Here is a 19,390-nt window from a genome sequence, read left to right as displayed (position 1 = left end):
TGCCTACGTTCCTCCGCTACCGTCTTCACTGTCCTGCGCTGTGGTCCTCTTGCAGTTTCCTTGGGACGGGAAAGTCACGGAGCCGCCAGCCTATCATCGGCCGGGGCGGGACATCGCTGCGGCCGGTGATAGGCTGACTGCTCTGTGACGTTCCCATCCCCAGGACCGCAGTGGACGGACCATGAGGAGGGACCTATTTGTAGTAGATTTCTAGCCCCAGCGGCCCGCAAATCATGAGGAGGAGCAGAGGAGCGCACGTGGGTGACATGAGAACAGATGTGGGGACAGCGCAGCTGAAAATTCATATTGGGGGGGGGGGGGGGTCAGTATAGCGCTTGCGGGTCAAATATGATTAGTTCCCCGATGTGGGGACAGCGCGGATAATTCACTCATTCGCCGGGGGGGGGGGGGGGGGGGGGGTGGAAGGGGCCCAACCGGTATTGCGGTATGGGCAAAATTCATTTTAATTCTTAGCCACCCACGTTTCTGTCTGTAGCCCTGCCACTGGTGATGTTATCACTAGAGGGGAGGCCACACCAATCAAGGAACAAGGTGGGTAAGTGGACTTCTCTGCCCACAGCATACAGCCATCTACATGGCTGTATACTGTGTATCCCTCCCCCTCCAAGGAGTTAGCTAGTGAGGGGTTACAGTAAAGCAGTGATCTATACAGATCACTGCTTTACTGTTTATTCATGCTGGGCGAGCGGTACACAATGTATACCTCCTGCCTAGCATGAGCTGTACCCACGGCAGTATAGCTGTGGGCACAGCTCAGCCCCGCTAGAAGTAGGGACTCCCATTAGTATAGTGACAGAGTTATACAGCTGTCACTATACTAACACTCCTCTGTGCTCTCTTCTATTCGATAGGACAGGAGAGAGCACAGAGGAGTGCTTTCAGACGGGAGAGCGCACAGGAGTGCTTTAAGACAAAAGAGAGCACAGGTGTGCTAGCCCACCCTCACTGGAATTTGTCCATGCATGTGCTTCAGCTTGGACAAAGCCATGATTTCTATAAAATAGGAAATACAATTTTCTCATGAAGTATATAAGAAAGGTTAATGTTTTGCCAAGATGTACAACATAAAGTTTTTGTATCAGACAGTTAAGCAGTTTTCAGTAAAGTAAAGCAGTTTTCAGTAAATTACCAGTCCTAGCACGGCCACTGGCACTGGCAATTTACAAATATTTGCAGGCTTCCCTTTGACTTGCCACTGCCTAAAGCGGCAAGTCCTGATCCAACCTAAAATCATCATTAATTCAGCGCTAGACACAGCTGCTAGCACTGCGTTTCACAGCAGTCTTATACCTGGAATAATTCACAATATAAGAGGTGAGATGGACTGGTGAAAGAGTGCCTTGTGTTCCACTACTTCCACAAAGCATCACACACTTAAAAAGGATGTGCAATCAGTTATATATCAAGTAAATGAACTATTTAGCGGGTTCATTGCATAACTGGTAGTACCAAGATGAAGCTGTGTATGACACATCTTTTCAGGGGGGAAAGATGTCTAGAGAGACCTTCCTTCAGTAACCACATATTTAAAAAGAATTGGATTGCTAGATGGCACCACCATCTAGTAAATGCTACAGCAGGTTATAAGCAGGACCTCTATACCTTCCTTCTGCATCACAGCAGTAGTTGCCAACCTCGGCATCGGTCAGCAAAGCCATGGGCTTCACAAATGACTCTGTAATGGCTTGTGCTTTTAAAGTGGATCTACTAGGTTTACTGTGTTTACTAAAACACGTGCAGCTAAATAACAGGGAATAGATCACCACCTCCTCCAAGAAAAAGGAAACCTCCACATTAAAAAAATTACCAAAATACCAAGCTATCAAAAGTTAGTTTTATTAGGAGGACAAAATAAGGAAATCTCATTGTACCAGGCTTGCGAAGGGATCTTCATTTTATAGAACAGAACACAAAGATGACCTTGGAGGATAAAGGACAGTTGTGGGTTCACTGCATTTAACTAAGGCACTGCATAAGGTCTTTGGTTCACAGTTACCACCAAGGAAAACAATCTCATTTGTAACAAGTTCTTTAGCAAAATTAGATGCACAATCCATTGTGTAGAATCCTCATCAGCAGATGTTTTTAGAAGTAGCATGAACCTTTCCTATGTCTGTTACCAATGTCTTCAATACAATGGAATTCCATCTATGACATTAGAAAGCTAAAGAAAAAAAGAAAAATAAGATAGGTTTAGATGCATCCACAATCTAAGGGTAGCTACAAAATAGTGAATCTGAGATACACATTTCTTTTCATGTAATAGGTAACCTAGCCTTGTAAATATAATAATTTCTTAAACCGTACCTGTCACCAACTAAACTGTTAACTACCTCAGGATATGTTCCCTAACTACTCTTAATACCCCTATTGCCCATAAAAAAATTTCAGAGCTTTAAAATGCTGCATATCATACCTTTCTTCTTGCAGGCATAGTGCAATTTCCCAGCAGGAGAAAGTGGGCGTTTCCCAGCAGGCATGACATCACTGAAGCCTGCTGGGGGACAACTTCCACCCTCACACTGTTTCAGCACTGTGATGAATAGAAGACCTCACGCTCTATGCATGTTTCTGTCTGTGCAGATTTCAGTGAGGCTCTCCTTCAGCTGTCAGTGTGTGGCTTTCTGTGAGAATCTGTGGAGCTTTCATTTTCTGTGCAGCTGACAATCAAGCTCAGTGCAGAGAAACACTTGGTAAAATGTCTGCTAATTACACAAGGAATACTATATTAAAAGTTTAATTTGGTGACAGGTACTCTTTAAGGGAATTGCAGAAATGATTTTAGTTTAAGTTTCTACAACCTCAAAAGTAAAGTTGTTGTCCTATCAGGACCTCCCTCAGAGTCAAGACCCACTAACATGGAGCAGCTTCAGTACACCCAAGCTGTCAGTGTTACTTCACTTAAATCTTTCACTTAAAAGGTCATATCTAATGCATTTCCCTTGAGGAGACTGCTATCTATAAAAAGGTACAGCAGAAATGGCTAATGGTACTGGGTAGTATACAATTTACACACAGAAAGATTTATCACCCCTTGAAACAAATCAAATGGTGCAAAAAATAAAATGCAATGATTTACCTGTATGGGTATCCATGGTATTTGGATCTGAAGACAGAAAGCAGCCAGCTGAAGAATATCACCACTAACCCCAAGCCTGCCACACACATTACTATCAAAAGAAGATAAAGTCAGACTCCTATTGCAGAATTCAATTTAGCAAGTGGTTAAAATTACACCTACAAGTTACAAACAGCAGAGACACACCACTGATTTAACCTACAATGGTACCTTGTTCATTTTAAGAAAATTTTCATTCAAACCAAAAACATGGCCATATCCTCAAACTGCAGTAGTCAAAGATCCATCATTAGGTGTTTTTTTTACATAAAGATATCAGCAATTTTATAAAAAGATATCAGCTGCAGAAGCCATTTTTGAAAATACTAAGTGGAAGTCATATTAGACATTTTTGTGTTTTTCACAAGTACTTACTCTTTCGTTTTCCTACATCCATTTCAGAAGTAGCAGCTTCATGTAAAAGGACCATTCCCAAAGTCACTCCACCATCTAAAAGTCAGATGTAAGGGCAAAGACACTAAAAAGCACCTGAGTCTGCATCATCATTACATAGCTAAGGGCTCTCTGATCACAGACCATTTTACAGTTACTCGATAAAACCTTCCACTCCTGAGATATGAGGGTTTAGTCAGGGGTGTGAATTAGTCATACATGCCCCTCAATATACAACATTTACCCCACTATAATCCAGCCCATCACCTGATATTAACTCAGTTTTTTGTTTAGTAATGATATTAATTCATTACTAAAATTAAGTTTCCACTCATCTGACTGATTTCTTGAATTGTCAGACAAAACTATTAACCCTCAACCCTTGATCTTGGGATCAAGAAACTGAAAAACGTGAGTGATCAGGGCCCCTTTAAATATTTAATGACCGTAAAATCTTAGCAGAAGCAGAGCAACAAAAAAAAGAAAGTTCCTAGTAATATGTTCTTGTAAACCTGGAATGATTTTAACTCTGTGCTTTATAAGACTTTTCTGATTTTGTGTGAACACTAAACCAGTTATAATAAAAATGGACTGATTTCAACTTTTTAAATTTCTTTTTCAGATCATCCACTCACGACAACACCACATGAGATTGCCCCTACCTACATAGGAACAGAAGAGCTGTTAAAAAAAGGCCCCCCCCTCCATACTGCCTCAGTGGTTCCTGTTCCTATGGAGCAGAAGTGCAGAGAGGTCTGTACCTTTTTTTCCCTGCGGGCTGCGTTGGTGGAGTTCAGGCGGGGTGAGTCGGTCACCATTGGCCTCCCTCTCTTCTTTCCCGTACCGGGATGTGGCCTGTTCCTAAGGCGCCTCCCCGGTCTCGCTTTTGGTCCCCTGCGGCGCTTCGGGAGTTTATGCAGGGGACCTAGTTCATTGGCCGGCCTCGGGTGCCCTGGTTCCCCTGGCAGTTTCCGGGTTCTGGTGGCGGCGTTGCGTGTGCGTGCAGGTGACCTCACACATGCATTGGACGTGGCACGTGCGTATGTCCCATGTGATTGGCTAAAGACCGGAAGTTCCCTGTTCTTATGGGTTTCCTTCTCTCCTCTTTTAGGGAGACAAAGAGGCCCTGAAGAAATCTAAGGAAAAAGAATCCAAAGTTAAATCTAAAAAATGTGGGGTTTGTGCTATTGTATTACATGAAGGATATAATAAACACCTATGTAAAGCCTGAATGGATAGGTAATTCAGCAGGAATCCCCATCTTTTTTGGAGGAACTTTGCTCTATTAAATGTCAAGTTCAAACTTCTGTTGCCACGGCTCTGCCTAAAGCTCAGTTTGTTGATCCATCTCCACCTGTCGATCTGTTCATATGCCGGATCTTCTTTCTTTGTCGGATCCTCTATGCTATGAGCATTCCTGAAACTGAGTCCACCTCTATCCATGATCTCATGTTTGCGGGATTTAAACCTATAAAACAGGTGTTCACCGTTCATGACAATATTAAGGATCTTATTCTTGAGGAATGGAAAGAACCTGAGAAAAGGCTGTTCCTTTCCAAGGAATTCTGTTCCAGATTTCCATTTAATGAGGAAGATATGAAATTATGGAACGAAATTCCAAAAATGGTTCCTTCAGAACCATTATAAATTTAAAGTGTCTGAACAAATTTATTACATACAAAAAGTTCAAAAATAGAAACCTTGAAATCTGCCATTCCTCTAATCAAAAAAGACGTCTGGATGGCGACTATCGACTTAAAAGACGCTTACTTTCATATTCCTATCTACAAGCCTCACCAGAAATACCTTCGGTTTGCAGTCCAGTTAAACAAAAAAATATTTCATTACCAGCTCAAAGCTCTACCTTTCGGAATATCCTCGGCATGGAGGATATTTACAAAAATTATGATGGAGGTTGTGGCCTCTTAGACTAGAGGAGATTCCCCATCCCATCATTCAATCTTTTGATCACTGCCAATTCTTACCACCTGCTGTCTCTGGATGTCCAACACACTGTGTCATGTCTGCAAGACCTAGGCTGGATAATAAGTGTCCAGAAGTCAGATCTCTCTCCCCCTCCAGAACCAAGAGATTCTTAGGCATGATCCTGAATTCAGGTTTAAAAAAAAAAAAAAAAATGTGGCCGAAGAGAAGCTGGTTCAGTCTTCTAAAAAGCTGCCATAGTGGAGCCCATTCTTCTTCCTCAGAGAGACGATCAATTGTCCCAGGGCCGTCTATTCCACAAAGATCTAAAGAATCTCCAGCTAGCAGCCTGGCTATTGAGAGGCTTGTGCTAGAACAAAAGGGTCTAAAAAAAAAGGTGGTTTACACTCTCCTAAAAAGTAAAAAGGATTCTACTTGCTTCATTAATCTTAAACAACGGAAGAAATTGTTATGGTGTGGCTCCTCTCCTCCGGATCTTCTTAACCCAGATATTCCTAGAATATTAGCTTTCCTGCAGGATGGTTTTGATCTAGGTTTATCTCTGAGTACACTTAAGGTTCAGGCGGCAGCCCTTGGCTGTTTTTTTATGTCAGCATTGCTGAACACAAATGAGTCAAAAGGTTTTTTCAGCAATATCCAGAATAAGACCAACATGATCTAATCTTACTTCCCCCTGGGATTTAAATATTGTTTTATCATCTCTAACTAAAAGTCCTTTTGAGCCTTTGTCAGATTCAGCTATCAGGTTCCTTACATGGAAAACTTTCTTGTGGCAATGACATCTGCCAGAAGAGTAAAGTGAAATCCAAGCCTTGTCTATTGATTATCCTTACCTTACTGTACTCAAAGATAAGATTATTCTAAAACATAATCCTGCCTCTCTACAAAAAGTTGTATCCAATTTTCATTTCTTCCCTCTTTCTGTGCCATTCCCAAAAACAGAAAAGAGGAAGAGTTCCATAAACTGGATGTCAGGAGAGCGGTCTTACATTATCTGGAGATTACCAAGACCTGTAGAAAAGATTATAACCTGTTTGTTCAGTATCAAGGACCAAATAGGGGGAAGAAGGCATCAAAAAAACTATTTCCAGATGGCTTAAGTCGGCAATCCATCATTCCTATACTGCTGTGGGTCAAGATTTTCCGGTATGCATCAAAGCTCATTCCACTAGGGCCGTTTCAGTCTCCTGGGCCGAGAGAGCTTCAGCCTCTAGAACAGATATGCAGAGCGGCAACATGGTCTTCTCTGCACACTTTCTTCAAGCATTATAAGCTAAAGGTGGCCTCTTCTCAGGACCTCTGGTTTGGCCGAAAGGTGGGGCAGAACGTGGTCCCTCCCTAAATCTACACTTCTATGGTATGTCGCATGTGGTGCTGTCGTGAGTGGACGATCTGAAAAGTCAAATTATAACTTACCGATAATTCAGTTTTCATGAGTCCATCATGACAGCACCTATTTCCCACCCTTATTCTTATATGTATATTTAATAACTGCTCTCTTAGAAATTTATAAACACTGAGGGAGTATGGAGGGAGGGGCCTTTTTAACCTCTCTTGTGCTTCCTGTTGCTATGCAGATAGGGGGCAATCTCATGTGGTGCTGTTGTGATTGACTCCTGAGAACTGAATTATTGGTAAGTTATAATTCAGACTTTTGTTTTTCCATTCTTAAATTTTTCCATCCCTCACCATTTTTGGAATCTGTTTTGGTGAATGTGAGCTTTCAACTTGTGCTAGGGCCATTTTTTGTTCATCATACAGAACATGTTAAAATGTATCACATAGGTTTTTATGGTTATGAAAATACAAAAAATTTTACATCTTTAGAATATGTGTCTATAGCAAAAAGGAATTCATTTGTATGGCTTTAATTGAATGCTTTAGACCTAAAAAGAGTTTCCACTTAAAGCCGCAGGACGTATATTTATGTCATGCACCGGCTCTCGCGATATAACGCAGGGTCACGTAGTGACCCCACTTCATATCGGGTCAGTCCCGGCAGCTAACGGTAGCCGGGACCCTTGGGTAATACCGGACATCATTGATCGTGGTGATGTCCAGTATTAACCCTTTAGATACGGCGATCGGGACCACCGCGGTGACCCGATCAGCTGTACGGCCACAAGGAGGGTCCCTACCTGCCTCCACGTTGTCCGAATGCCGAATTTTCAAAAATCAGAATTTTTCAGGGACCAGTTTTCAAGTGGATTTGAGGGGCCTTCATATTAAAAAATACCCCATAAGGGCGTGGCTTGGCGCCTACAGTGATTGCAGCACATTAGACCGGCTCCTGCGCTTGTGGCCGCAAATGAGTTGCAAACCCCGGTGACCCTGCTCTAAATTGATGGGGAAGACCTCCAAGCGACATAGGAAGCCTCCCTCCACTGCCGGACCAGCAAACATCTCACCTGGAGGCATCTGCCACTACTTTGTGGCACCTCCAGCCGCACCACCAGCGTGCCCACCCGCCATAACAGGCCCCGCGCGCAGCCTGAGCTCGCGATCCAGAGGGCTCACCTCGCTGCTAACATGGGACCCTCCTGTGCTCCAGGCCCAGGATTTTCAGGGGCTGCGTGCTCGTCGGTTGCCGCCATCTCCAGCTGCCATGCTCTGGATCAACTGGGCTCCATCTCCTGTGGCCTGTGCTGTAGAGTGGGCCTCGCAACTTCCGCTCCTGGGCGCTGCTCCTGCTGTGACACCAATGCCATCTTCAGTGGAGTTGGCTGCGGCGGTGAGTGTATTCCCCAGCCTGCTCAGTTGGGAATCTCAGTCCTCTAAGGGATGCTTGGCCACCCTTGCCTGTGGTGCTGCAGCTCTCCACCTCCTGTCCCCACGCAGGGCCGCCATCTTGGGCCTCCCTGGTAGGGGAACTGCCTCCATCTCCTTCCAGCCCACGGTAGCCTCCAGCTGCCCTTTCTGCCAGGGCATCCCCCTCACCTGAGTAGTTTTTGTATCTGACAATGCCCATTTAAAGTTGCAGTTTCAAGCTGAAGTTGTCATGTTTATGCCTTTTTCTGCTGCTGAAGTGATTTTTCATTTTTTGGTCACCTATGGTTTCATTTAGCCTAGATTATCTAATTGATGCTAATTTGCTATGGCCTTGGAGTGGCATGCTTGTCTCTTTGGTGGTCACTCTTGATTGGTGTTCTCCCATTTCCCCTCGAGGCCATAGCAATGGTCTGCCCATGCCTTGGTTTCTTGTCCACCCTGGTGGTCTTGGCCTCCGCATTGGCTAGTTGGTCAATAGTTCACTTTCTTGCATTGCTCTGTTTCGTCTTGTGCAGTCTTCTTTGTTTGATGTTTGTCTTTCAGTCCTTTTGTATTCCCGTTTTCTTTTTTTTCTCGTCTCTTCCCCCCCCCCCCCCCCCAGGTTCTGTTTTCCCATCTTCTCTTCCAAGGTTCGGATCTCGCAGGCTCTTTCCGTTTGTGTCCTCTGCCGAATCCTGTAAGTATGTTCCTTCATTAGCTCCGCCACCATCTCCCCATCCATCATGGTTAAGTGTGTCTCCCTGAATGTTAAGGGTCTCAACTCCCAGACTAAGAGGAGTTTATTGCAACGGGAGTTTGTCTCACTGCGGGCTGATGTGGTTTTCCTTCAGGAGACACATTTTGACCGTCATTGATCATTCCAATTCCTACACCATCTCTATCAACAGACCTACTCTGCCGTTTCTGATAGGAAAGTAGCTGGGACTGCCATCCTTATCTCTCGATCCTGCCTGTTTCAAGTCTCATCTACCTTTCTCGAACCCCAGGGGCGCTATGTGGTGTTGGAGGGTGTCCTGGGTGGGGTCCCACTGCTGCTTTTTAATATCTACGCCCCCAACACATCGCAAATACCGGTTTTATGTAGAGTCCTTGCTAGATTCCATAGATACCCCTCCTCTGCGTGGTTGCTGAGGGGCGATTTTAATCTTCCTTTCTCATCTCCCCTGGACAGTCATTCGGTCACGGCGGCCCCTCCCACCCCGCCCAATTGCACTTGGCTTCTATTTTTTGTCTACCCTCCAGAAATTTGGGATCACTGGTAACTTTCTCACTGCCCTGCGGGGTCTCTCTTCCTCTCCGACTGCTTCTCTCAAACTCCCCCACGCTCCCTCTCCTGCCTTTCCACGGTCTAGTGGTACCCGTCAGGGCTGTCCGCTTTCCCCCCTGGTCTTCGCTTTATGCATGGAACCTTTGTCCGCTATGATTAGTGGGGACTCGGACATTACTGGCATCTCCCTGCATGATAGGGAATTTAAGATATGCTTATTCACTGACGATGTGCCTCTCACACTTTTACGCCCTTTGCTTTCCCTTCCTAATCTTTATAAAGCTCTTCAAGCCTATGGTATGGTTTCTGGCTATAAAGTTAACCTCTCTAAAACAGAAGCGCTACCTCTTAACCTACCCCTGTCTCGGTGTACTCTTCTCCGCTCCAACTCCTCTTTTAAATGGTCCTCTTCTGCTATTAAGTATTTGTGGGTCCATATCACTTCCCGCTATTCCTGCCTCTACTATGCCAACTATCTCAATCTATTTAGGGAACTCAGAGCTCCCTTAGAAACGTGGCGGTTGCAAAATATTTTTTTTCGGCCTTATAGTAGTGGTTAAAGTATCGATCCTCCCAAAACTGCTCTATTTTTTCGAAACTTTGTCAACCCTGGTACCATTGTCGGCCCTTGGCTCTTTTCAGTCGGCTATATTTTGTTTTATTTGGGACAGGAAAGGACACCGTTTACCCAGGTTAGTCATGATGGCGGGCAGGGCCATGGGGAGCCTGGCAGTTCCTGACGTGACTAAATATTACTGGGCTGCTCACCTGCACCGCCTTGCGGCTTGGTCTGCGTACCATGCATATAGCCGCTGGATGGAGCTGGAAAAGCTATGGTTGGCCCCTATTCACCCTCTCTCCTAGGGTAGCCTCCAGTGTCAGCTCTTTCTCTTTCCCCTCTCCTAAGCCCTATGTGTTTCTCTAGATATGTGTGGGGGTATTGTTCCAGGAAGTTTAACAGTTTTCTCTTTTCTTGCCTATGAGATCTTTCATTTATCATCATGATTTTCCCGCCGGTATGTCCCCTATTATGGTGTGAGAGTGGGGTTCCCGGGGCCTCTCGTGTTGGGCTGATATAGTTGACCCTATTTCTCGCTCCCTGCTGCACTTTGAGCAACTGGCCTCTCATTGGGATCTCCCCTCATCTGAGCGTTTTCACTATATACAATTAAGGCACTTTATGTCCTCCACTACCGGCTCTGCGACGGTCTCTCAGCCCACTGGCTTTGAGCGGTTATGTCGTGGTGGACCTCAGGCGAGGGGCCTTCTCTCCGATATAAACTCACTACTCATACAGCCCCCTGACGGTCCGTTGAGAGGAGGTTTTAAACACTGCCATTACATTGCCTCAGTGGCGGGTGATTTGGGAAAGGCGTCTATTTGCACTGCATATAAGGAAACCCAGTACAAGCTGCTTATGGACTGGTATCACACCCTAGAGCTTCTGAATATACTTAACCCTTCCATCCCTCCTCAGTGCTGGCGCTGTGGGGTGGGGTTGGGCACGGTATTTCATATTTTCTGGTCATGTCCTCTCCTGTCGGATTATTGGAGAATGGTGTAGCGCCTCATCTCCGAGGCTCTGGGTGTTTCAGTCCCCCTAGACCCCTTGATTTATCTTCTCCACCTTTCCCATCCCACTTTGTCCAAGAAGCCTTTTAGGCTCTTTATGCACATTGCCCTGGCTGCTAAGACCCTTATCGCCAAGTGCTGGAAGATAACTCTTCCTCCCTCTGAGATCGATCTGCTTACTCGTATTCATTAGATTGGTTCCCTGGAATCTCTCACAGCTTCTTTAAATAACTCTATTCCTTCTTTTCTCTCAGAGCCATGGGATCGATTTTCGGATCGGCAACCACCTTGACTTCCTCCCCCTTCTATATCTTCCAGCTTCTTTCTTTTTCCCTTCCTTCTCCTCCTCCTCCTCCTGGTCTGTTTTGAGTGTTACATGTACTCTTGTCTACGTCCTCCCGCCTCCCCCCTCTCGTCCCTACTGCCCCCCCCCCCCCATCTCTACTGTCCTCTCCGCCCCCCCCCACCCCTTTCCCCTCCTTTGTTGCATGTGACCCTATGGGCCTGGTTGGCTATTGCAGCAGACAAGCAGATTCTGCTTTCTTGCATTCTCACAGTCAGCATTATGGTTTATAGCTATAAGGCCCTGGCCCCTTTTGATGTTTGTCACTTGTTCCTTTGTTTTGTATTGTTTGGATTATTTTTATGTACAATACCTTAATAAAAATCACATTAAAAAAATAAATAGAAATAAAAAATAAAAAAAGAGAAATACCCCATAAATGACCCTATTATAAAAACTGCACCCCTCAAAGTATTCAAAGTGACATTCAGTAAGTGTGCTAACCCTTTAGGTGTTTCACAAAAATAGCAGCAAAGTGAAGCAGAAAATTCTAAATCTTCATTTTTTACACGCGCATGTTCTTGTAGACCAAGTTTTTGAATTATTACAGAGGATAAAAGGAGAGAAATCACCCTAAAATTTGTAACCCAATTTCTCTCGGGTAAGGAAATATCTCGTGTATGTCAAGTGCTCTGTGGGTGCACTAGAGGGCTCAGAAGGGAAGGAGCGACAATGGAATTTTGGAGAGTGAGTTTTTCTGAAATGGTTTTTGGGGGGAATGTCACATTTATGAAGCCCCTTTGGTGCCAGAACAGCAAAAAAAACAACATGGCATACTATTTTGGAAACTGCACCCCTCAAGGAACGCAACAATGGTACCCATTGAGCCTTAACACCCCACAGGCGTTTGAAGACTTTTCATTAAAGTCAGATGTGTAAATACATTATTTTTTTTTTTTTCACTAAAATGCATTTCCCCCCCCCCAAATTTTACATTTTTTCAAGGGGTAATAGGAGAAAATGCCTCCCAAAAATTGCCTCCCAATCCAGTGGTGCCAGAACAGTGGACCCCCCCCACATGTGACTCCATTTTGGAAACTACACCCCTCAAAGAATGTAATAAGGGGTGTAGTGAGCATTTACACCCCACTGGCATTTGACAGATCTTTGGAACAGTGGGCTGTGCAAATGAAAAATTACGACGACAGTGTAAGGGGGTATATATGCAGTGTTTTACTCTTTATTATGCGTTAGTGTAGTGTATTGTTTTTAGGGTACATTCGTACTGGCGGGGGTTTACAGCGAGTTTCCCGCTAAGAGTTTGTGTTGATGCAAAATATTTGCAGCAGCTCAAACTTCAAGCAGTCAGCTTACTGTAAACCCGCCCGTGGTAATGTACCCTGTACATTCACATAGGGGAGCAAACCTTTAGCTGTTTCAAAACTACAACTCCCAGCATGTACTGACAGACTGTGCATGCTGGGAGTTGTACTTTTTCAACAGCTGGAGGCACACTGGTTGGAAAACCTTCAGTTAGGTTCTGTTATCTAACTCCAGCTGTTGCAAAACTACAACTCCCAGCATGTACTGATCGCCGAAGGGCATGCTGGGAGATCTAGTTATACAACAGCTGGAGGTACGTAACTACGACTCCCAGCATGGAGAGACAGCCGTTTGCTGTTCGTGCATGTTGGGAGTTGTAGTTTTGCAAGATTTAGAGGGTCATGGTTTAGAAACCACCTCACAGTGATCTCCAAACTGTATCCCTCCAGCTGTTGCAAAACTACAAATCCCAGCATGCCCAAACAGCTGTCTGGGCATGCTGGGAGTTTTAGTTTTGAAACATCTGGAGGGCTACAGTTTAGAGACCACTCTATAGTGGTCTCCAAACTGTAGCCCTCCCGATGTTGCTAGGCAACAACTTACTGGCTTTCGTAGTTGCAGGATCACTGCACCAGGGAGAGGATCGCTGCCCACCGATCGTCGCCGGTAAGTGACCTCCACCGCCGGTCACCGGATTACCGTGGGTGGGCAGAACGGGGGAACTGAACTTTACCCCTCCCCCGATCTGCTATTGGTTGGTCGCTTCTGACCCCAGACACCTTCAGGGGGATAGAGGGTGTCTTAGACAACCCCGATCCCCCTTATTTTCCGGGTCACCGGAGACCCATATGACCCGGAATGGCCGTAGATAGCCGACATGTGGGGTCTCAGGACCCTCCCAGGGGTTTGCACGGGGTGCCTGCTGATCGATATCAGCAGTCATCCCGGTCCGGTCACTGCCCAGCGGGGACTGTAATTCCAACGGGCGTACAAGTACACCCTGGGTCCTTAAGTACCAGTGCGTACCTGATTGCCCTGGGTCCCCAAGTAGTTAAACCAAGAAAAGGATACTGAACAAGAGAACGATATGGGTTTCTGCAACAAATTGCGCTTGGCTGCTTCCATGAATATAATTCTGCAGGAAAGATGAGAAAATCAATAGTAATTAGAAGATGAATGTAGTAAGGAGGCATTACATTAGAAGTAAGGCACCAACAGCCCAATAGTTCTGCTGTTTAGAAGTAAAAAAAAGTAACTGAGCAGATAATACACTGCACATTCACCATCACAGGTTATACTAGTCAACAGAATTTGCAGAAGTACATAGGTTTTCTTCGTCATTTACAGAGACATGTCGACAGTTTTGATTGGTCAGAGTCTAAGTGTTCAGACCCAAACCGATAGTTAGAATAAGCTAGCCAGTTGCACTAAACAGATGCCATTATAAGTCTGTGAAGCCCAACTAGTGCAACTGAACGATGATCGTTGCAAGTGAGGAAGTGAAGTGTATAACTGCGCACTTCTTCCCGTTTGCTCTAACCATCAGTGGGGGTCTGAACACTCAGAACCTGACCAATCAAAACTTTTGACATGTTCCTGTGGAATGTAAAAAGACTTTGTAAATGAGGGACACTTTAAATTGTCAATTTAATTGCCAATTAAGGAGAAACCATTATAATAGCCATTCATGCCACTTCCCATATTATGTTAGACTGCCGTTTCCCTTATGTGTTTTTTGCAAGGCAAGAGAGCTGTGTGCACAAAATCTAAGTGGATGGCATTATTATTTGCTTTCGACAGTGGGCATAATGCAGATCAAAGTAGTGGACCTGACAGGTTCTTCTTAAAGAGGACCTGTCACTTGCTTATAAAAATTTTATCCAGAAAAGTGAGTAGACCGCTTCTACCTCCACCGCTCTACACCTGAGCCCAGAACCAGTTGGCAGCATCTCCAGACCAATCACTGTCTTGTAAGCAGAAGGAGAATCCAGCTCATGGCGCAGTAAATGGAATCCTTACTGTATCATCCAAAGAACAACCTGTACAGCAAGTACACATCCAAGGATAATACAATGAACATTCAATTTTACTGCACCTTGATCCGGATTCTCCTTCTGCTTACAATATTTATGTTACATGGTGACCCATGATAATAAACCCCATGACAAAATGAGGACTCCTAGTGGTGGGACTTATAAGGTAGTTTTTAAAGGTTGAAAATTTATGATGGACCGCATATCCTATAATCTGCTTCTCACAGCTTCTACATAAGAGAGTAACTCTTCTTCCTTACTAAACCTTGTAGACCATAGGTGGACACACTCACAGTGAAGAGATTCTGTAACGGATAGCATTACAATATGACAGAGAAAAGGCAGCTGCACTTTTTATGTGAATGTAACAATAAAATTTACTATTAAATAATCTTTGATCATACTGAGAAACTACCACAGCTTAAAGACCTGCGACCGTTTAGAGCATATGGAGGTAACAGAATCCCAACTTTTAGATATGGCAGCTGCATCCACGGATTTATATGCTCTTAAAGTTTGTAGTTTCTGTTTGATCTACAATTTAGGGGAAATAAGAAACATATAACCCTCCTAAAACTAAAGCAATGAAAAACAGACTATTTACCACTTGACCAGTATGTGGGTTCTTGTGAGCATAAGGGGGTCCACGGATGTGATTCCACATTTGTCCAGATGTCATGGCCAACACAAAGCACTGAGACAGGAAAAAAGAACCATACACAGAAAACCATTAGTAGCTGTAAGAGGCAAGGAATGGGAAGCAATTGCTGGTTGTACGACTGCTGAAACCCCCAACAATCTTATTCGGGTCTTTCAATTCAGACCTTTCAGCCAGAGTAAGGCTGGGTTCACACTACGTTTTCTCCCATACGGGAGCGCATACGGCAGGGGGGAGCTAAAACCTCACGCTCCCGTATGTCATTCATTTCAATGAGCCGACCGGAGTGAAACGTTCGGTCTGGTCGGCTCATTTTTGCGCCGTATGCGCTTTTACAACCGGACCTAAAACCGTGGTTGACCACAGTTTTAGGTCCGGTTGTAAAAGCGCATACGGCGCAAAAATGAGCCGACCGGACCGAACGTTTCACTCCGGTCGGCTCATTGAAATGAATGACATACGGGAGCGCATACGGTGACATACGGGAGCGCAAGCTTTTAGCTCCCCCCTGCCGTATGCGCTCCCGTATGGGAGAAAACGTAGTGTGAACCCAGCCTAAAGCAGCTATGAGAAGTGTTCCCTTGCCCCAAAGGACTATACTATTTAAAAAACAAAACAAACAAACAAACAAAAAAAACACACACCCCCCATATGAAAGTCTGTAGCTACCTGGTTAAGCTTCCAACCGAATTAGGGATATTTAACCCGTTAAAGACTTAGCCGATTTTGGCCTTAAGGCCAATTTTCGTTATTGCACTTTTTTTCCCCCTTCCCCTTCTATAAATCATTTCAATTTTGCACCTACAGACCCATATTAGGGCTTGTTTTTTGCATCACCGATTGTAATTTGTATATTTTACATCAATCATTTCATAAGAAAATCTACAGCAAAAACAAACAAAATTTGTGTGGTGACACTGAAAAACAAAATTTTTTTTTTTTTTAATTTTGGGGGCTCCCGTTACTACGCCGTGTACTTTTCGGTAAAAATTACAACTTTTTTCTGTAGGTCCATACAAAGGATAGCCAATTCATGTGAGTTTTATTATATTACTCAAAAATTGTAAAACTACATGCACCAAAATTAGTATGCTTAAAATTGTGCTAAAACTTTTTTTCTTTTTCACACTTTTTTGCGCCGTGATCTGTAGTTGTTATCGGTACAACTTTTGTTTTAATGGGACTTTTTGATTGCTATTTATGAAATTTTATGGTATATGAAGTGACCAAAATGTGCAATTTTAGACTTTGGAATTTTTTTTTAACGTGATGCCATTGACCATGCGGTTTAACCTTATATTTTAAATAGTAATCTTGCGATTGCTGGGCTTTGGCTCAGCCATGATCAGTGTTATCGGTGCTCTGCTTCTCTAGCCCGCAGAGCCTGACTGCAGCATCAGAACACCAATCTGACAGCGAGGAGACAGGTGAGGGCCCTCCCACCGTCCACTCCGCTGACCGAGACCTGTGGTTTTGCCGCGGATGTCCTAGATGCCACATTTTGATTGTGGCATCTATAGGGTTAATCCCAGGCATCGGCGCGATGTCCAGTATTAACCGTGGGTCCTGGCTGCTGATAGCAGTCGGGACCCATCAGTTATAAAGCACTCTGCTCGGTCCTTAAGTACCAGAACGCAAGGGTGTATCTGTACACCCTTCGTCCTTAAGGGGTTGATGCAGTGTCAAGCCCATCTCTGTTATTACTTAAGCATTGCAAAACTACATATAAATACATGCTATTGTAGTACAAACTAAGCCTAATGTTTTTCATAAGTAAAATAGAGCATTTACTTACCAAGGCAGCCAAGGCCCATCCAGTTTTGTTGTGCAGGAAATCAAGGTTGCTTCTTCTCAAATACACTAAACCTCCAATCACAGCCAGAAGCAGACCAAGCATTAAAGGGCCAGCATAATTTGGAGGTCTTATTACACGTACCTGTAAAGATATTAAACATGATAATTTTTAACATCCCTTGTTACATACATAATGATAAAAAATATATATATTACTGTAAATGCTGCTATTCTTACATTGACATCTGTCCTATCTGCAATCCAGCGAGCAAGTTGTTCTGCAGCAAAACCTCGAACTTGTAACTCATACGTGTCCCCTCTCTTGGGCTTCCCTTTTGGTGGGAAGTGAATGAAGGTCGGTGCAGAGTTCATATTAAGCTGAGGGGAAAAAAAAAAAAAAAAAAAAAAAAAAATTTGTTTTCTTTATTTTGTATAACTTTAAAGGGGTATTACTAACGCAAAAAATGTTTTTCCTATTTGACAGGATAAGGCATTACTTGATCAGTAGGGGTCCTACTGTTGGCATCCCATCCAATCACGAGAATGGAGGAAAACTGTTCCCTAAATGAATGAAACTCAGCAAGTGTAAATGACTAGCAATCCATTAAAGGAGAACTCCAGAATCCAAAAATTGTCCTCCATACTGCCGGCAGTAAAAAAAAAAAAAAAAAAAAAAAAAAAAAAAAAAAGATACATACCTTCCTTCGCTCCCCTGGTGCCTCCGGTAACCGGCTCCGGTCTCCGCCGCGATCCTCGTCCTGGTTGCCGGTGGTCGTCGAGTCATACTGCACTCAGCCAATCGCCGGCCGCTGCGAAGTCCTGACTCAGCCGGCGATAGGCTGAGCGGCAGTATGAAAACGCTTCAAGACACAAAATTCTTCAATACACCGGCACCTGCTGCCGGGGCCGAAAACGTCACACTGCCACTCAGCCTATCGCTGGCTGAGTCAGGACTTCGCTGCGGCCGGCGATTGATCCATGAAGAGGATCGCGGCGGAGACCGGAGCCGGTTACCGGAGGCACCGGGGGAGTGAAGGAAGGTTTGCATCTATTTTTTTACTGCTGGCAGTAAACAATTTTTGTAATCTGGAGTTCTCCTTTAAAGCTCTATGAGGCTCCTGAACTTTGCAAGCTCTACTTTTAAAGGAGAATTTTGTCCCTTTTTCATTATGTGTGGGGGTCTGAGTGGTCAGACCCCACTGATCAGCTTGCTATCTTCTATCCTGTGGCTAGGGGATAATCTTTTTAATTTGGAATAGCCCCTTTAAGAGAAAAAAAAAAAGTATTCCGATGTCAGGTTAAAAAAAAAAAAAAATACATACATTTAAATTCTGCAGATGCATACAGCATTGCTTACCTTGGGTCGTCAGATCTGTAACCACCAAAATTAATTTGTTCTGTGGATATGTACCTCCTTTCAGCCATCATCACTATTCGCTGCTTGCTGGTTGAGCAGCTGTTTACTACTACAATTCCCAGAATGCACTTCATTCACAGTTGCTACAGACTGTTTCTTTTAGCGTATGTTTACACGCTGTGAAATTTCTGCAACTGATCAGCTGTAGATCTACAATTGATTTTAGGGTTCATTTACATGGGTGGATCCGAAGCAAGTTTCCCATTGCAGGTTTAAGCCGCAGCAGAACTTATGCAGCAGATTTCAAAGGCTTCAATGGGCTCTGCTGCAGATTTTTCTCTATGGAAAACCCGCCACGGCTAAAACCCTTGGCTTGAAAGCAGCTTCTGTTCCAACTGTGTGAAAGAATCCTTAATCACATTCTCTTTTTTGGTGCAGAGACCCTAAATATTTATAACAAATCTACAGAAGATTCACAGCATGCAGATTACATGCTGTTAAAAAGACATGAACACAACATGAGATTTACAGCGTACCCAGTATATATAATACCCTGAGGGTGAATTTACACGTTAGATTATTTGCAGAAATTTCTGTAACTGTCCCATTCATCAGAAATGTTCCTATGGAACTGTTTTTGAGTTTCAAAATGTTTGCAATAAATCTGCCACATGTGAACATCCCCTTACAGAGTCAGTGAAACAGTACCTCATGTATTCATTCCTACTGTTCCTCTACCTGAGGAATCCTTTACCACGAGGCAGGATAGTATAGACACACTTGATCTTTCCCTACATGTCTCAAAGTTTAACTTTTCCCCCACAAGTAAAAAAAAACAAAAAAAAACAGCTATATATA

At 44.0% G+C, this 19,390-nt stretch overlaps 1 protein-coding gene across 2 annotated transcripts in view; it reads right to left on the bottom strand.

Annotated features, from left to right (window-relative positions):
• Window positions 1-1,843: 1,843 nt before the first annotated feature.
• MAGT1 (magnesium transporter 1) overlaps window positions 1,844-19,390 on the bottom strand; it is a 35,122-nt gene continuing 17,575 nt past the window's right edge. For both annotated transcript variants that reach the window (XM_056539182.1, XM_056539181.1), the window contains exons 4-10: window positions 17,413-17,553; window positions 17,177-17,317; window positions 15,328-15,417; window positions 13,762-13,825; window positions 3,515-3,589; window positions 3,101-3,191; window positions 1,844-2,185 (exon numbers count right to left, since the gene is read on the bottom strand). In XM_056539182.1, coding sequence (XP_056395157.1) covers window positions 2,170-2,185; window positions 3,101-3,191; window positions 3,515-3,589; window positions 13,762-13,825; window positions 15,328-15,417; window positions 17,177-17,317; window positions 17,413-17,553 — 618 coding nt within the window. In that variant the 3' untranslated portion in view covers window positions 1,844-2,169. The remainder of the gene's footprint in view (window positions 2,186-3,100; window positions 3,192-3,514; window positions 3,590-13,761; window positions 13,826-15,327; window positions 15,418-17,176; window positions 17,318-17,412; window positions 17,554-19,390) is intronic.

This window comes from Hyla sarda, chromosome 9 (genome assembly GCF_029499605.1).
Source record: "Hyla sarda isolate aHylSar1 chromosome 9, aHylSar1.hap1, whole genome shotgun sequence".
NCBI classification, from domain to species: Eukaryota; Metazoa; Chordata; class Amphibia; order Anura; family Hylidae; genus Hyla; species Hyla sarda.
Note: the sequence above shows the minus strand (reverse complement) of the source record. Positions and strands in the feature narration are given on the sequence as shown.